This window comes from Lontra canadensis, unplaced genomic scaffold (assembly GCF_010015895.1).
Source record: "Lontra canadensis isolate GAN:19392208 unplaced genomic scaffold, GSC_riverotter_1.0 scaffold1, whole genome shotgun sequence".
NCBI classification, from domain to species: Eukaryota; Metazoa; Chordata; class Mammalia; order Carnivora; family Mustelidae; genus Lontra; species Lontra canadensis.
The window spans coordinates 71,135,524-71,153,970 of NW_022630995.1; the positions used below are offsets into that span (position 1 = coordinate 71,135,524).

The 18,447-nt window shown below is 34.6% G+C and overlaps 1 protein-coding gene and 1 long non-coding RNA gene across 4 annotated transcripts in view; both read right to left on the reverse strand.

Moving 5' to 3' along the window:
• NAA15 (N-alpha-acetyltransferase 15, NatA auxiliary subunit) overlaps positions 1-18,447 on the reverse strand; it is an 81,745-nt gene that overhangs the window by 22,642 nt on the left and 40,656 nt on the right. For 2 of the 3 annotated variants that reach the window (XM_032857370.1, XM_032857362.1), the window contains exons 6-14: positions 18,271-18,424; positions 13,562-13,681; positions 12,115-12,210; positions 11,861-11,967; positions 9,553-9,625; positions 6,734-6,903; positions 5,377-5,529; positions 4,729-4,857; positions 3,425-3,638 (exon numbers count right to left, since the gene is read on the reverse strand). In XM_032857370.1, coding sequence (XP_032713261.1) covers positions 3,425-3,638; positions 4,729-4,857; positions 5,377-5,529; positions 6,734-6,903; positions 9,553-9,625; positions 11,861-11,967; positions 12,115-12,210; positions 13,562-13,681; positions 18,271-18,424 — 1,216 coding nt within the window. Of the gene's footprint in view, positions 1-3,424; positions 3,639-4,728; positions 4,858-5,376; positions 5,530-6,733; positions 6,904-7,748; positions 7,844-9,552; positions 9,626-11,860; positions 11,968-12,114; positions 12,211-13,561; positions 13,682-18,270; positions 18,425-18,447 lie in introns of those variants that run through there. The other variant, XR_004382652.1, reaches the window with a different exon arrangement.
• On the reverse strand, positions 16,641-17,726 carry LOC116867720. The gene is made up of 2 exons (XR_004382656.1): positions 17,637-17,726; positions 16,641-17,428 (listed from the first exon to the last, which is right to left on the reverse strand). It is a non-coding gene; the product is annotated as an uncharacterized LOC116867720 (long non-coding RNA).

The following is an 18,447-nucleotide window of genomic DNA, read 5'->3' on the forward strand; positions in this document are numbered from 1 at the left end:
CCAGTGTTTACAGATTAATTGCTTACATAGAAAATTATTTAAAAATCAACTGAAAAAACTATTAAGCTTAATATCAGAGTTCAATAAGTATACCAACAACTACAACAATAAGTATACCAAAAACTACAACAATATTCATTTAGAATACTGTAATGGGAAAAAAATAAGACATACTCAATAAGTACACCAACAACTACAACTAAAAGTATACCAAAAACTACAACAATATTCATTTAGAATACTGTAATGGGAAAAAAAATAAGACATGTAGAGATAATGCTAACAGTAAATTCACCAGTTATATGACAATTACACTAAAACACAAATAGGAGATACAATGCATTCTAGTATGCAAAGATGCAATATTATTTAAGATACCCCTACCCCAAATGGTAATCTGTATCTTAAATGCAATTCAAATTAAAAACTCCAAAAGAAACTTTCTGACAAGCTAATTCTACAGTTCAATAAAAGAAAGTTGATATAAAATCAAGAAAATTCTAAAGACATAGTATTAGATTTTTTTAAGGAGACAAAGAGATCATAATAGAATCCTGTATACTGATGTCAACACCACAGTTTAATATCTTTACAAGCAGTTCTGATGTATGTTAGAACCAGACAGCTACAATCCACTACGTTGTATTTCACAGTTTAGTTCATGATAAAGGTGGCATTTTATTTTTTTATTTTTAAAAATTTTAAGTAATCTCTACATCCAATGTGGGGCTCAAACTCAAAACCCAGAGATTAAGAGTTGCATGCTCCACAGACTGAGCCAGGCAGGTGCCCCTTTTTAAATCAGTGGCGAATATGACAATGTACCAATAAATACTGTTGAGGAGCCAGCAGTCTATTTGGGGGTGATAAGCTACCTTCTACTTCACATCATTATGTAACAATTAACTCCAGATGAGGGGCGCCTGGGTGGTACAGTCAGATGAGCATCCAACTCTTGGTTTTGGCTGGGTTTATGATCTCAGGGTCACGGGATGGAGCCCCATGTCTGCTAGGGATTCTCTCTCTCCCTCTCTCTCTATCCCTCCACCACCCTCTCAAAATAAATAAATAAACCTTTTAAAATATTAACTACAGATGATTGTAAACATAACAATATTATAAGGAAACACAGAAGATAAATACCTTCTAAAATATATTTTAAATTCTGAAGTAAAAAAGCCTTTCTATGCAAGACTTAGAAGTCACAAAAGACTAAAGAAATTCTGTCTCATAAAAATACTTTTCCATAATAAAAGATACCCACCATAAAGTTAAGACTGAAGTAAAACAGGAAGAAAATTTCTACAATACAAAACCAAGGATCAAAGTCCCGAACACGCAGAGAACTTCTACAAACCAAGTTGAAAAATAAAATGGGAAAAGACATGAACAGGCAATTTACACAAGAAAGCCAAAGGCCACATGAAAATATATACAGATGTTCCATTCTTAAAAATCTAGGAGTTAACTGGCACAGCCAGTTGAGTGTCTGATTCTTGATTTCAGCTTGTGTCATGATTTTGGGGTTGTGAGATCGAGCCCTGTGTCAGGCTCCACACTCAGCACAGAGTCTGCTTAGGACTTTCTCTCCCTCTGCCCCACCCCCCAGACGAGCGTGCCCACATGTGTCCTCTTTCTAAAAATAAGTAAATAAATCTTTAAATAATCTAGGAATTATGAATCAGGTATTTTCCCCAAAATAGTGAAAATGTAAAGGATGGATAATTTTTTGAGTTAGCAAAAAAGTAAAAGATAAGCTCAACATAGTGTCTGGGATAATAAAAACTGATGAATCTTTTATGGAAGGCAATTTGAAACTATTTCAAATTCTCATACTCTAACCCAGTAATTTCCACTTCTAACAATCCATGCTAAATAAACAAGTACAAAATGATGTACAAGGACATTTACTATAGCACTGTAATGGTGAGCGGGAAAAAAACCCCACACAGGTTCCTACATAGCCTTTAAAATGGGGCGCCTGGGTAGCTCAGTGGGTTAGGCTGCTGCCTTCGGCTCAGGTCTTGATCCCAGGATCCTGGGATCAAGTCCCGCATTGGGCTCTCTGCTTCAGCAGGGAGCCTGCTTCCCCCGCCCTCTCTGCCTGCCTCTCTGCCTACCTGTGCTCTCTGTCTGTCAAATAAGTAAATAATCATAAAAATTTAAAAAAAAAAAAAGATTTTTAAAAAAATAAATAAAATGACTGACGACTGTAATAGGTTACATGCAGATACGGAGCAACACTATGAAAAACCAAGTCTAAGTTGTAAAATACTGGAGAGAACATCACTCATTTATGGGATTAAAATAAAAAAACAATGAAAACCAAAAACTCCAGGAACTGCCCTGAAATATGTGTTTGGAGTTTACATACACATAAAACAAATATGTAGTTTTGTACAAAAGCAACTGAAACTTTTATAGGGATAACTTCTGAAAGATTATCTATGGGTACAAAGAATAGTAAAAGGGGATTTTCACACTTGCTAGTTGTATTTCTGAATTGTTTTAACTTTGTCTAACTAGAATTAATTACGTATCATTTGTATAATTTGAAGAAGAGGAGCGAACAGAAAGGTAAACAAAAGCCACAGGATCACGGCTCTCAGCTTCAACTGCAAATTGTTCTGTAGATTCTTCCCGGCATTTGCTTTCTAGTTAAAGAGGCAACGACAGGAAGAAGGTCAAGTGAAATCTATACAAGGGTTTCAATTTATGATTTTAAATTTTAATAAAAATTAACAAAAGGAACCTAAAGGTCTTTAACAGGAAGAAGGAAACAGAAAACAACCAACCGTAACTTCGGAAGAAAAATAAGCTCAAGAATGAATAATAAAATCTGACACACATTTTCCTTCTACATGCCTGTATCATTTTCATTCTGAGATCCCTTCCCAAATAATTATCTAAGGAAGACGATACATTCTGGCATCATGGCATAAAAACAGCACTTTAAAAATTGGCCAAATGTGAAATCATTAGGCAATTTCACTAGTTTGATTCCAAGCTGGCTTTTAATGTTTAAGCAATATTCAACTTTCAGTAGGTTCATTATAAATATTACAAATAAGACTAACTAGATATACTAATAGCCAACACTAATGTAGAGTGCCGACACTAATGATACTTAGCAATTTACAGTACAGGGTAAACCAGATTTTAAATGTTAAACTCATAAAATTCAACTTCTTAAGAGCTAATGATCAGTTACAAATTAAATTCTTGCTTAACTTTTTAAAGTATAAACAGTATTTTTCTTTTATTGCTTAGGGAAATCCACAAAATGTTGATCATTTTCTAAGCATGTATAACATCTTCCCACAAGGTGCCTACTAAAAATCTCAAGAAAAATTTATGCTACACAAAAATACAAAGACGCATATACACACCACAGCAAATAATAAGATATCTTTGAGGATTATACCTGTATCAGCTTCATGTTCTTTATTCTCATCTGTAAGGGGGTTGTCATGAAGCTTCAAATAAATCTCTATAGCAATTCTTGCTGCTTTAAAGTAAAATGGATGTTGTCGAAGTACATCTTCTAGTTTTAGTAAGTCCACGTATGATCTAAGGGTAATCTTCCTCATACAGTATGTATGAAAGTCAAACTGGTCATCAGTGATTTCTATAAAATGCTAACAAAATTATCTCTTTTATTATACTGAAATAAAACAATGTCAAAGAAAACTATAGAAATCAAACTCCAAATTACTTGTTTCCTATGCATGAAAAAATTAGTAAAATAAAAATATATTAAAAATTACAATCATCCAATATAAATACTTTGCATATCAAATAAGCAAATACAACTGGCCATCCCCTAGCACAATATATGGCACACACCAAGCACTGATTTGCTGAATGAAAAGTAAACACATGATTTGAAATATATGTATTTATTTCTTCCTTAATCATTCGTAAAGCTAGCATAACAAATCAATTAATTAACATAATCAACTAATTAACATAATTAATACACATAATAATGTAGTACATTTGCACATTAAACATTCAGTTTTTATATTTAGAATAACCTGCAAAGACTATGTGTAGTATTTGGCAATTTTTCTAAAAATACAAATTTGAATCCTACATAACATTATGCTGGTATGTGGGAGAGAAATCAATTAGCATTTAAGTCGAGTAACCAGAACCTAACACATTCAACTAGCTCTGGGGTTCTGAGCTTAGTAAGAGAACAGCATAAAATTATATAAATTATTTTTATCTGTGAAAAACAGAAAAAAAGAAAACTAACCATTCATGATAGAAATAAATCAGAAGAGGACTAAGAAAACAATGCATGTATCAGAAAATGAGGAATTATACAGGCTACAGAAATACTGTAAAAAGGATTCAAAGTTTATACTTTATGACTATCAAAGATATATTGCATTACCAATCAACCCCTGAAACAAACAGCTTTCTAGGATAACTTAATGAGCTTAGCATTACTGAAGATGGAGCAGCAATGTGAAACATTCAAAAATCAATAAAAACAGCCAAGCTACAAACTTTCGATCAAGTTTTTCAAATGAATTCTTGCCAGAAGAGTAGATAATGGGCAAGTCTGCTGAAAATGTGGTCTATAACATTTCCGTTAAAAAACTGATACTTAGAAATCACTTGCTGTGAATTATAAAGAAGAAAAACTATAGTTTTTCTTTCTCAAAACCTTCAACATATAACAAAAAAATGAGAAACTCATATATATATAGTACTTACTCTCTCAATCTCATGACACTTCTTAAGTGCTTCACCAAATTTATTCATTGCCTTATAAGCCTGGGCACATTCTGTCTGGAACCACATGCACTGCATTTCATTCAAATTCTCTACTGCTGATGTTCCTTCCTGTATGAAAATTTTAAGACCATTTCTTACCAAATACAGCGCTTCATCATAGAATTTAAGAAGGAAAATATGGTCAACTGATAAATGAATTCTTTCAAAATCACTTTCTATCTTTCTAACCATTTTCAGAATTAGAGGAAACACTTATGGGTAAGGAAGTGGAATTATATTTCTAATCACTGAAAAAAAAAGTATCTTTGTAAATAATCAAAAGATCTACATAACTGGAGTTCGAGAGTAACATAAGTAAGAGAACATTAGCACACAGCAAGCAGTCTTAACATTAGTTCCTTTCACCCCTAAAAAAAATTCATCTGAACATACATCAATATAAATCAGAGTTTAAAAACCCACAACCAACTAAAAAGAAAATTTTATTTATGTTTTATACTAATATTGATTTCAGTTTCCTTCTATGGCAATTCAGCTAAAATCCTATTTTCATACTAAAAATACTAAAAACAAATTTTGAAAACTATACAAGTATAAACTATTCATGAGAACATTAGATGTACAAACCCTTGTAAACTTTGAGCACATTTCTTCAGCCTCTTTTATCAGATTGGCTTTTAGCATGTACTTTGCACACTTGGAATTGATAAATCTGTCTGCTGTGTCCAAGGCCTGGGCCTCATCCATCCACCTCGCAGCTTCTCTAATATTTCCAGCATGCTTACAGAAAAGCAAAATAAACCAGTCAGTATGCTAATTTTACCACGCAGGTAATTAGTCCTACTGATAAATAACTAAAACACAAATGAGAAAAAAAGGTATTCTTCTGACTGATCTTAAGACACTAATCAATGCAGACACATACATTTTGATACTTTTCTGGCCATGTAGAATACAGGCTCTCTGACAGTAAAGACTTGTTTTTGTTTACAGTTATATCTCACTGCCTGTATCAGTGTCTGGCACATAACAAATACCCAAAAGTAATGGCTGAATTTAAGAATAAATAATAATTAAAATCTTTAAGTCAGAACAGCATACAGTTCATAAAAGAGTTCATGGTTGAATACCAGGGAAATTCTATTAACATATAAAAATGCTTATTTTTAAAAAAATTATTGATCAATATTGAAAAGTTAAAAAAAAAAAAAAAAAGGCAAAGATATGGCCTTTAGGGTGGCCTAAAGCAATCATGGAAACATTACTGCCTATTACCGGACGTTCCACGATGTGTTTTAATTTACATTACTAGTCCATCTGTCAAAGCCACAAAACTAATGAGCATAACCTGGCTTTGAAAAGTGCTTTCAAAATAATTCTTAATTTTATTAGTTTTTGGTAAAGAAATTATAAGTTTACAATCTCTTCCCTAAGACCTATTATTACTACTTTGTATTTGTATTAAGAAAAAGAAGAGCCAACATTATGATGATGCTAAAACATATGGCTGGAGATTTTCAAGTAAGACCAAGAAGTTAAGAAGGCAAGTAAAATAGTAAAATCTTCAGTTTTTCACAGATTTTTCACTAATCTTCACTGAGATTACCAGATACTGATCATGATCATACTCCAATATTAATAGAAACAAACATGTCGCAGCAAATTACTTTCAAGTAACTATACTGTTATTACTTAAACCCAAGAAAATAACCAGATGTGTGTGTATATAAGAATATGTAATATGAATAACCATATATCTGAATAACCACATGCATATATGTATATCTGCGTGTATACAGAGATAAAAATGAGTAAATTATCACCATGACAAATCTAAAAGTAATCAGACTGAGAAATGTTCTATACTTATTCCAGGTTTTACGAGCCATCAAATCTATCATTTTAATTATCGCTTTCAGAATCTACAAATTATAGAAAGAAGTTTTTATAAGACTCATTACCTTATAAAAAGGGGGGGGTTTACCTTATAGATTTTAGCTTTCACAAGAAAGAGTTCTATCAATGTAGGTGTACTTTCAATAGCAGTATTTATGTATTCCAGAGCAATCGATGGCTGACCAATTTTGTCATAATGTTGTGCCAAGTAGTACTGGACCCAAAGTAATGTGGTTGGTGGTTCCTCTTTTCCATCATCTTTAAAAAGTGGGGGAGGTGGGTGGGAGAGGAAATAAACCAAGATTAGTCATTACATATATTAATAGAGTACCCACCTCCAAATGGCTTTATCTTTATTAAAACGGAAAAGTAGTTTGAACCATTTATTTATGTATCTAGCTATAAAACCATCCTTAAATTTATAAGATCTTTGGAAGGGACCATGTTGTCTGTTCTGTATCATTATAGCCCCTAACACAAAACCTTGAATTTAGTAAAGACTTTATATAATAAATATGGCAGATAAATTAGATCAAAGATATAAAAAAACTACCTTAAAAAGATACTGAAAGGAATGGGGATGGGGGAGAGACAAATTGTGCTAGTACTATGAAACTATAAAGATCAGGATGTTATTTATGAGGGGTGAAACAGGTATCAGAAGAAACTTTGATTTTCCATTAATGTGAGGTGAAAAAAAAAAAAAACAAAAACGCCTGACTGCTTAATTGGGTTTCTAGCTAATGTACTAAACTATACATAAATATACTTGTGATGTGGTTGAGTTTTGGGTGATTATACTAATATATTCTAATATTATGCTGATATGCAATGATGCATAATTTAGCTTGAATAAAAACTATACCCCAAAATTGAGATAAATAAAAATGCTTACTCTACATTTTATTTCATAATTTTTATACGCTCACAAGAAAATGTGTAAGTTAAATATACAACCCACACACTATAAAATACTTTTTTTAATACCAATATCTAAAATCTAAGAACTGTTAATTTGCTTTCAAAGAAAGCAATAGATTGCTTATTTTTATCCTAGTAAAAGCAGGATGGCTCAGTGGACAAACAATAGGAGTGGAACTCACCAACTCCCGATCTGATAGATCTGCAACTAAAGTGCTGCATATTCTTGGGCATGTCATTGAACCTCTTCCACATTTGTAAAATATGTAGGAAAATGCTGATAATCAAAGGAACATCATGATGATTAACCAATGAAACCATGGTAACGCCTTCTAAAAAGTATTATTAAAATTAATCTGAGACCTAGAAACAATGATCAACCCAATAGCAATGAGCACCCCAGGTCCCATACTGGGCTTTCCCACTGTAAGAACCAGGGCTCCTTTGGAATAACAATTGATTCCAGGTCTGCTATGGGCAGTGTACCAGATAAACTGGAATATCTTGTCATACCAAACTGCAAAAAAGCTATCAACTACTACACCATGGTATGTGAAGGCTGGAACCATTCGAAACTGCAGTGATTTAAAACATCAAGTATGTTTAAACCCATGAATTCATAATACCTTTAAAATGTGTACTGGCATCTTTGAAGGATGCTACTAAATGAATTCATTATTCTGAAAACTAGTAAAGAAAACAACAAAAAGTAGGAGATAAAGGGGAAAGAAGCAGCATTTACCTTGCTTTTCCTATACAAACCAAAATACTGGATAAACAGGTAACAGATGAAGGGAAATTTCTCTTGTAAGATAATAGAAGATGAATGATAGACTATCACCAGTTTGTAATTCCTGACAGTTGCTAACATACAAAACACTAAATGCCTCCTGATGGAAGAATATACTATCACCCCGGCCACCAAGAAATAACCTTGTCCACCCCCTATATTTAAAAGGGGAAAACAAAAAAAAAGTAGATCTTATTAATCCTCTACTCCGACCTGTCCATGAAAAGCTTAAACAAGTTTGGAAATGTTCTGTATTTGCCCTGGCCAATATGGTAGTAGGAATTGGCTTTACACAGTTACTGAGCAGCACCTAAAATGTGGCTACTGCAACTAAGGAAAGTTTTTATTTTATTTAATTTTAAAAATTTTAATAGTCACATGAGCCTGATAGCTATTATACTAGACAGCACAGCTCTACATCCAACTACCAATTTATAACAAATTCAGAGGACAGAGGAATAACGTGTTAAGCAACACCATAAGAATCCATTCAAGAAAATATGGACTATGGAAAAACTTTAGAAAAAACCCTAATTTTTTAAACAAATAAATTGCAGGAAAAAGAGCAAACAGAAAACCTATGGATTTTTTATAAGAGAGTTGAGACATATCAAACTCAAAGCACAGATTTCATATGGATCCTCATTCAAACAAACTTTAAAAACAAGGGGTGTGGGGAGTGATGACATTTCTAAGACAACTGGAAATGTTAAGCATGGACTTTTTTCTTTGATCTTAACAAAGTATTAATGTCCAGTGTAGTGATAATATTATGGTTATAATCTTAGACTACTGAAATAGTCATAGATAAAATGATGTGACTGGGTTGGAGATTTTACTTCAGAATACCATGGGAAAAGAGGGAAGCAGGTAAGAATATACATGAAATATGTTTTCCCATGAGTTAAAAATTATTAAAACTGGATGATGGGTAAATGATGGAGGATCATTGTATGATTAAGTCTAGTTTTATAGATGTTTTAAATTTTATATTTTTTTCCAGTAAAATACGATTCTCTTCTTAGCCAAATATTTTCACAGTGTGCAAATTAATGCATCTCCATCTTAAAAAGAAAAAAAGTTTAAATATACTAAGCTTACTGTCTAAATAATGAATATACTGACCTTCTGATTAAGAATTTCATAATATATTAAAAATTTCAAGATGTTTTAAAACATAAAACTTGAGCACTTACCATTAGGGTTAAACAACCGGCAGCTTTTTAAAGAGGTTTCATAACCTACTACTAATTCTTCTATGATTGCCACCTAGAATACAAACAAGCACACTTTAATAAAATATATATACATGCAGCCACCATTCTTGTACAAAATGTTATTAAAGAGCTGCATCAACATTCCAAAAACTGGTGTGTGTGCGTGCACGCACGCGCGCACACACACACTCTCTCTCTCTCTCTCTCATGTACACACCCTTTTATAAACCTCTTAACCTAAGGATAAAAACTTAAAAGCAGGGACGCCTGGATGGCTCAGTGGGTTAAAGCCTCTGCCTTCGGCTCAGGTCATGATCCCAGGGTCCTTTCAGGTCCGCTTTCAGGCTCTCTGCTCAGCAGGGAGCCTGCTCCCCACACCCACCGCCGACCGCCTGCCTCTCTGCCTACTTGTGATTTCTGTCTGTCAAATAAATAAGTAAAATCTTAAAAAACAAAACAAAAAAAAAAACTTAAAAGCAAGTAAGCCATACATTTTTGAAGGTATTAAGATGTAATTTTCAGGGTACCTGGGTGGCTCAGTCAGTTAAGTGCCCAACTCCTGATTTTGGTTCAGGTTATGATCTCAGGGTTCTGGGACTGAGTCCCACATCAGACTCTGCGCTCACTGGCAAGTCTGCTTGTCCTTCTCCCTCTGCCCCTCCCCCTGCTCATGCTCTCTCCCTCTCTCTCAAATAAATTAAGTCTTAAAAAAAAAGATGTAACTTTCTAGAAACTTACTGACAACTTCTTTCCCTGCTAGGAAGGAGGGAATTTGCATCAAGCTAAAAATCAGGAAAATGTTGGCTAAAAAGAAGTAATACTATAAGTAACACTACAGATGACTCTTAACCTCGGTTCATTTTTATCTCAATTCACATAAATAACACCCACAGTTAACATCTGCCCTCCAAGAATCAAGAATTAAAAACTATGTGAAAAGAGAAATTCTGAAAGTACAAAATACCATCAACTCTTGATTTTAAAATCCAAGGAAAAGCATTAGTAAAAACAGAACAGCAGGTGGGTTTCTGAAATCCAGGATAGTGAGTGGATGTCCAGGTTCTGGTTTCTTCTGAGTCATGACTATACCACTTGCTCCTGGCTTTGTAAGAGATCTGTGAACACTTTTAATTTATTAATTCCCTTCCTCACTTAATCCATCTATAATGGATTTGTTACTATAGAAGCTCTCCTAAATGACCTCAACTTAACCGACTCAATAGATTAACACCAGCACTCTCCATTACCTCAGAAAATTGTGAGGACTGAATGGTCACAGCTAGGTTATTCCGGTGTGCCCATGTTCTTCTGCTCCCACAAGGTGAGCTACCTGCTTAGTAAGAGTTTTGTTTTCCCAAACCTGTTTGAATCAGTTCCATTTATTATCATCATTACAGAACTCAATATTATGCAAACTGAATAAATGAGAATGAAAGAAAAAACTGTTTTACGTTGAATACCATGGAAAGACTCAAGGATAAATTAGATATTTCTAACAAATTAAGGTTTCAATGATATAACCACAAAGGGGAAAATCATTAATAAACAGGCTTCTATAATCAAGATTGCTTTGTAAGCATCCAGTTCCCATAATATTGATACTGAAAACAAGAGATCACATTTTATGAATGTGATTTATGCAATTTAAAAAAAAGTGAAAATCATCATAAAGCCCATAGCTTGGGCCTCTCAACAAAAGACTGGAAAATAAGCACACCTTCTGTGCTTTAGGTTAAAGTGTTCAGCATGTTCAATTTGTCCCATCTTTCTGATTCTTCACTGTAAACTGATTTCCATTTAGTCAACCAACATGTCTTGATGTCACTGTACTTGCAAGCAAAATAATCTAAATTAAAATTAAAACGGCCTCTTAATAAGCAATTTGAGCATTTTTATACATAGCTCAAAGAGTAAGTTAACTTACTGGGACAGCAAATGAACTGCTGACAGAATTTTCTTTCCACCAAATAAAGAAGGAGAAAAATTACTAAGCAAAACCTTAGTTTAAAAACCACATCTAACCTTCACCATGAACAAGGATTAGAGAAAGTACTGAAGAAATCACTACCTTACGAACTTTCCATACCTACACAGACTCAAAGTAAATAGCAGAAATAAAAGAGAAAACAGGAAAATAAAGAGGTACAGAAGCATTTAAACTGCAAGATAGGAAAACAGATACCAGATTCACCAAATGTGTACCATGTACACAGACAATCAGAAATCAACAATTCCAAATACTGAGCAAAGAAATGATAGTGGGGGGAAAAATGGTATTTTGCTTTACCTTTTCTTTATCTTTGTATAATGACCTCAAAGTATTGAAGACTGGTGGGCAACCTTTGCTGAAATTCATCCTTAGAAACTTATCCAAACATTCTTTAAACTTCTCACCTTGGAAGAAGAAAATTCTGTTGATTTGCATTTACCCAGACAACTCTAAAATGCATACTTTAATATTAATATGCATATTCATATATCTAAAACCAAGAAAACAAACTATAAATCCTAACATTTTCATTCCTTTGCAATTACTCTCACCAGATAAAAAGTTCAACGGTAGTCTTCTTGGCACCAGTCCCCTGGGATATTTAGTCCAGGCTTCCTCATAAATTTTTAGTCGTTCTAACATATTAGCTGCAAACAAAGAAAAAATTATTTTTATATATAATTATAACTTGTATGTTTTTTTAACAAATTATAAATTTCTCCAAGTATATATAAATTCTTATTAAGCAGAAAAGTTGAAGGTGAAAAGAAAATTTCAAATAACCACCCAAATACACCAATCATTTTAGAGTATTTTTTCCTAATATTTTCATATTTTAAATACCTATAATCATCTAAAATATGTAATTTTTTAATCCATTCTGCTTTAGGTACCTTTCAGAATTTAAGGACTCAGAGTTTACTTTATTTCTAAGAAAACCTTGGTTATTATTTTTCCATAGCTTCTCTGCTATTCTCTTCAGTATATCCTTTATTACAGAACTTTTGGATCTATCCCCTCATCTTCCATTTTTCCTTATTTCTTTTATATTTTGTTTTACTCTTAGCTGAGAGCTCTCCTCGGTTTAGTCTTCCAGTTCACTAATTTCTCCTCACTTGTGGACTCTCTTTCATTCAATCTGTTAAGATTTTTATGTCGAGAAGTAGGCTTCTCATTTCTTAAATTCCTAATTGGTACTTTCTCAAAACTTCATACTTCATGGCTACAATTCCCTTTTTTCATCTTAAATTCCTCCATTTACTCTCTTTTGCTGTACTAATGATAACCATTCCCGTGATAGTGTTCCAGAATAGTAAAATATTCCTTGTTATAAGGTTTCTCTTGTATTTATCAATATATCAGTAATGGCTCACTTCCAGTCTTGGAGGAGACAGCCTCAAATCAGATCATCATGGCTAAGGACCCTATTTGTAGATGACATGTTTCTGGGTCTGTCCTCCCAATTAGGTCCCGTTCATGGGAGAGGATGAAAGGAAGTTGTGGGGAGACTCTCTGGACCCAAGTTCATTTGAGTGATGGAAATTTAGTCCCTCTTCCCACATAGGAAACAGTATTGCTCTTTCAGCTTGGTTACATTCATATGCCCTTGGGAGGCCATGCTGCTGTGGCCACAGAAGTTACGCTTGTTTCTTTCCTTTAGGGAGATATCTCTCTAAGTGAGGAGACATTTCTATCAGTAGGAATTTCCCTTTCAATTTTTGTAGCTGCCATGCCATTTGTGAATTTCTGCAAGTTGTTTCTGAATTCTTTTCTCAACTATTTCTATAAATGTGTGGAAGAGAAGTTTCAGAAAATGCTCACTCTCCCATATTAAATGGAAGTTTGCTACTGTACTTTTGTATTCAGATTCTAAAACCAATTCTTTTTTTTTCTGAAATCAATTCTTAACGACTATTTTTCTAAGTTATGCTTTTCAATAAGTTAATAAAATATTTATCAACAAAAGGTACAATTAAAACTTATAAGTTTTAATACTACCTGGTTTGAGTGCCTTTTCCAGACCTTTGTAATAGGCCCAGTTTTCAGGATTTCTCTCTTGTAATCCTCTATAAACATCGGCTGCATCTTCCAAACGACCTAACTGCAACAGAAGTTCCCCTGATGAAAAACAAATTAAATTAACTAGATATCTTCTGATTATAACTTTAACTTTTCTTTAAACTTTCTCTTAAGGCCTCTCCAATGTTGGGAATTGGATTCGGTATCATTCTCAATTCCCAATACCCTTCAACAAATATTATTGTCTCTTTTTGAAGTTCTTATGTAGAAATGCCATCCTTTCCACATCCTCGACCAATTAAGGTATTTGTCTAACTACAGGCTATTCCCAAATTCACTAAACACAGTTACCAAGCCACCCATCTGGTACTTAATTATGCCTGACATAACACAATTTCATATCTGAATTACTGACCAAATCCAACACTCTAACCTTATGATCTCCAAATAAATTATAAAAGGATTCAGCTATAGCAGCCCACAGTCATGGCCACATTCAAAACCTGCTTTTTCTAGCTCTTCCAACTACCAAATAGGACACCTATCTTGCTTTAAGCTTCACTGTCTTGTCTAGCTTATTACTGTCTCACTAATCTTAGAGAAAAACCATTCCCTTTCCTTCAGACCCTGCAGTAAGTCACAGATTCATTGCTGGTTTTCTCTGAGCTGCACGACAAATCTCATCCCCAAATGACATTGAGACCCAAATATCAAAATCAGTCTCAAAACACAAGGCTCCCTTATTTACCAATTTCAAGGCCTGGATCATCCCAAATGTTTGCTTGCTACACATGTTCTCACAAAACGTCATTAGAAGAATGGACAGAGACACCAGTTTCACTAGAAATCTATGAGTTCCAAAGTCAAATGAGCTTCAAACACTGCTCAGGTACACGTTTCCTTATCTTTAATGGGTTTCCATCCACCAAAGGCATTATTTTCAAACCACAACTTCACCCTTGCACGCTCTGCTCTCATCAGACAATAAAGACAAACACAGGGTATTCACTGTGTGCCACTAACTTTCAATGGTTTCATATGCATTAAGTTATTCAATTCTCAAAACACTATTATTCTGGGGGCGCCTGGGTGGCTCAGTGGGTTAAAGCCTCTGTCTTCGGCTCGGGTCATGATCCCAGGGTCCTGGAATCAAGCCCTGCATCAGCTCTCTGCTCGGCTGGGAGCCTGCTTCCTCCTCTCTCTCTCTCTCTCTCTGCCTACTTGTGATCTCTGTCAAATAAATAAATAAAATCTTAAAAAAAAAAAAACATTATTTTCATCATTTTAAAGCAGAGAGAACATAAGCAAACTTGCTGAGGGACTGTCAGATAGTTAATTGTTGGAATCAGGATTTGAATCCAAGTAATGTGGCTTAAAAAGCCCATATTCTGGGTGCCTGGGTGGCTCAGTGGGTTAAGCGCTGCCTTCGGCTCAGGTCATGATCTCAGGGTCCTGGGATGGAGTCCCGCATCGGGCTCTCTGCTCAGCAGGGAGCCTGCTTCCCTCTCTCTCTCTCTCTGCCTGCCTCTCCATCTACTTGTGATCTCTGTCTGTCAAATAAATAAATAAATAAAATCTTTAAAAAAAAAAAAAAAAAAAGCCCATATTCTTAACATCAGTGGCTCTCAGCCAAAGGCACTTTTGTCATTATCTGGAGACATTTTTTGGTTATCACAGTAAGGGATAGGTTGTGCTGCTGGTATTCTGATAAGTAGAAGCTAGGGATGTTGTTAAATGTTCTACAACGTACAGGAAACTTCCACCCCCAACATCTCAGTCCCAAAACAGTGCCAAGGTTGATAAACCTGCTCTCTACTAATCAAAAGCCTACCTCACTGAGAACAAAAAAATCCTGCAACTTTTCTCGCCTATACTATACCCACCCAACATTTCTTTAATTTTCTCCCACCTCTTCTTTGTAGAAGGAACCGGTGGTTTAAGAATCAACAATGAAAGTTTCTGCTAATTATGCCCTCTCCAGAAGTTTGCAAATTATTCAGACCACTAACAATGCCTTTATTACTGGAATTTCCAAAGATTAATGTTCTACTACTCTCAGTTCCTTTCTATTCTCTTTATATACCCCGTGCCCATCACCTGACTCACTGTAATTATCAATACATACTTTTTGGAATGAAATGATGGCTGTTTCCTATTTCACTGAGAACATGGAAGCAATAAGAAAAGAACTCCCAAATACCCACTACATCTATATATCTACTTGCCTATATATTCTACCCTCTCTTGCTACTGTGAACTATTCATGTTGTTACCTAAAGCTAATCTTTCAACTTACCACTAGATCACATCTTCTCTGTTGTATCAAATATTCTGTCTCTACTGGATCATTCTCCAGTGAGCCTAAGCAGATACTGTAAAAAAACCTTTTGAGTCTGTATTCTATTTCATCTAGCACAACCCCACTTATCTGTTTCCCTAGATAACAAAACTCCTTTTATGAGTCATCCATGCATTCTATCTTTAATTACTTGACTTCCAATGTCATTTAATTCTACTTAATTTGTTTAACTTTTTCCACCCTCCTTCCAAATGTTCAGAAAATGCTTTTGTTAAAGTCACCAATGACTTCCAAATTCCTAAAATCCACTGATCAATTGTGAATCCTCGCCTAACTTGATCTGTCATTCTTTCTTGCTAATATAATTATCAAAGTGATCAAATGAAATGAGGTACTTAAGAGTATTTTGAAAACTAGCATGTATTTTGATAAAGAAACAAACGTCCAAGCCTTGTGACTGGTCATACAGCTAGTTATAGTAACCATTAAAGAAATCCAAACTAGTTTTTTCCAATCTTGTGATCTTTCCATGAAGTCAGAAATACCCTTCCTTTATAACTAATAGATTGTTACAGAATGATCAATTCAAAGGAAAGTCAGCTCTTCTGGATCTATATAGCTCACAAATGAGCTCCAGAAGAGGTACAGACTTCCATTTTTTTTTCTTGCCAATAGCAGTATCCTCTGCTGAAAGCTCATCTGGCAAATAATGGTCATATCCACTATGTAAGCAAGTACCGTACTTTTTTTTTTTTTAACTGTCCAAAGTATTTGTTAGTTGTTTATTTATCAAGACAAACAATTCCATAACCCAATATCCGTGCTTCATAGTTCAGGAACACAGGTCAGTGACAAACTTCAAATGAACTCAACCCAAAGCAATTCTATACATTCCAAAATCCCTCTGCACTCTGAAAGATACCAGCCTTCTTCATCTCAAAATCTTTCATGGAATCATAATTTCTGTAGAAATCTGCATATGCTTTCTTTCTTGGTTCGGCCACAGCAAACTTAGAGAAAGCTGTAACCCCCAGGGATACACAACAAAGGCTCCAACAACATAAAATCACAGATGCTTGGCCAGAAGGCCTCGCATCGGAGGTTTCATCAAAGCACTGGAAGTCATGGTAGTTATGCTCCTCAACACCAATCTCAAACCTAACCAAGTACCATACTTTTTTAGTGTTCAACTTCAACAGGAGCCAAAGGAATATGAAAGCAGCAAATATCAGTTCCCTGGACTAACCCAGGCAAAGAGACATTTCAGATGGTAATTCTTAGAAAAGTACTTCTATTTTCAGTTACTGGTTATTCTTCTTTCGTTTTCCATAATAAGGTCCTCAAGTTTTAAAACCGAGACTCCTTTTTTCAGCCTTCTAATAAATGGCAGCATTAGAGAGCTTTATTGAGGGATCTATCCCTCTTATCACAATCCAAACACATAAAGCCAAATGTCTGGTTTCAATTCATATTCTATGTCCAGAAAGACATCCAAATAAACTAGAAAGACCTCATTATTGCCCCATATATACTTCAGTAAAGACTGACTATCGGGGCGCCTGGGTGGCTCGGTGGGTTGAGCCTCTGCCTTTGGCCCAGGTCATGATCCCGGGGTCCTGGGATCGAGCCCCGCGTCTGGCTCTCTGGTTCAGCGGGGAGCCTGCTTCCCTTCCTCTCTCTCTGCCTGCCTCTCTGCCTACTTGTGATTTCTGTCTGTCAAATAAATGAATAAAATCTTAAAAAAAAAAAAAAGACTATCAACAAATATTACTGTCAATATAGCAATAGTTTTGCTAATAAGCTGTCCCTAAGAAATTAATTCCTGCCTTATAAAATTAAGCAATTACCTCCCGTATTTTGATCAAACCCTATTAATATTTTCAAGCCAAAAACATTTTTAAAGAAAAATATCTTGAGTCACTTCATTTAATGATCTTATTTTTTGCAATTATTCTTTCCTATATAAACATCCATTGTTTAAATGTGTATTTTCCAACATTACAAATTATTCAGCGTGTATGAGCAAGAAACAGATTTTCTATCACCAAAAAGCTGAATTATATTCAGTTATCAGCAGCAACTAGTTTTTTAGTCTCGCTCTTTGTCATAACTAAATACTAGCATAAATGATATCCTTTAAAGAAAAATACCTTTGGGGCACCTGGGCGGCTCAGTCAGTTAAGTGTTCAACTCTTGGTTTTGGCTCAGGTCATGATCCCAGGGTCCTGGTATAGAACCCCACATTAGGCTCCCTGCTCAGCAGAAGTTGGCTTCTCCCTCTGCCCCCACCCCCACACTTGTGCACGCACAGGCTCTCTCTCTCTCTCTCTCAAATAAATAAAATCTTTAAAATAAATAAGTAAATAAAAATAAAAAATTTTTTAAATACCTTTGGTTTCTTCTACAGCAAGTTTATCACAAATTTGCTTTTCATAGGTACAAAGATGTTCCAGGGCTTCTCTATAGAGACCTGCTTCCCGAAGAACTTGGTTCTGATATAAAAGGAGTTCACTATATTCATAATCCACTTTATCAGGGGATGTCTATATATGGATATAAGGAATAC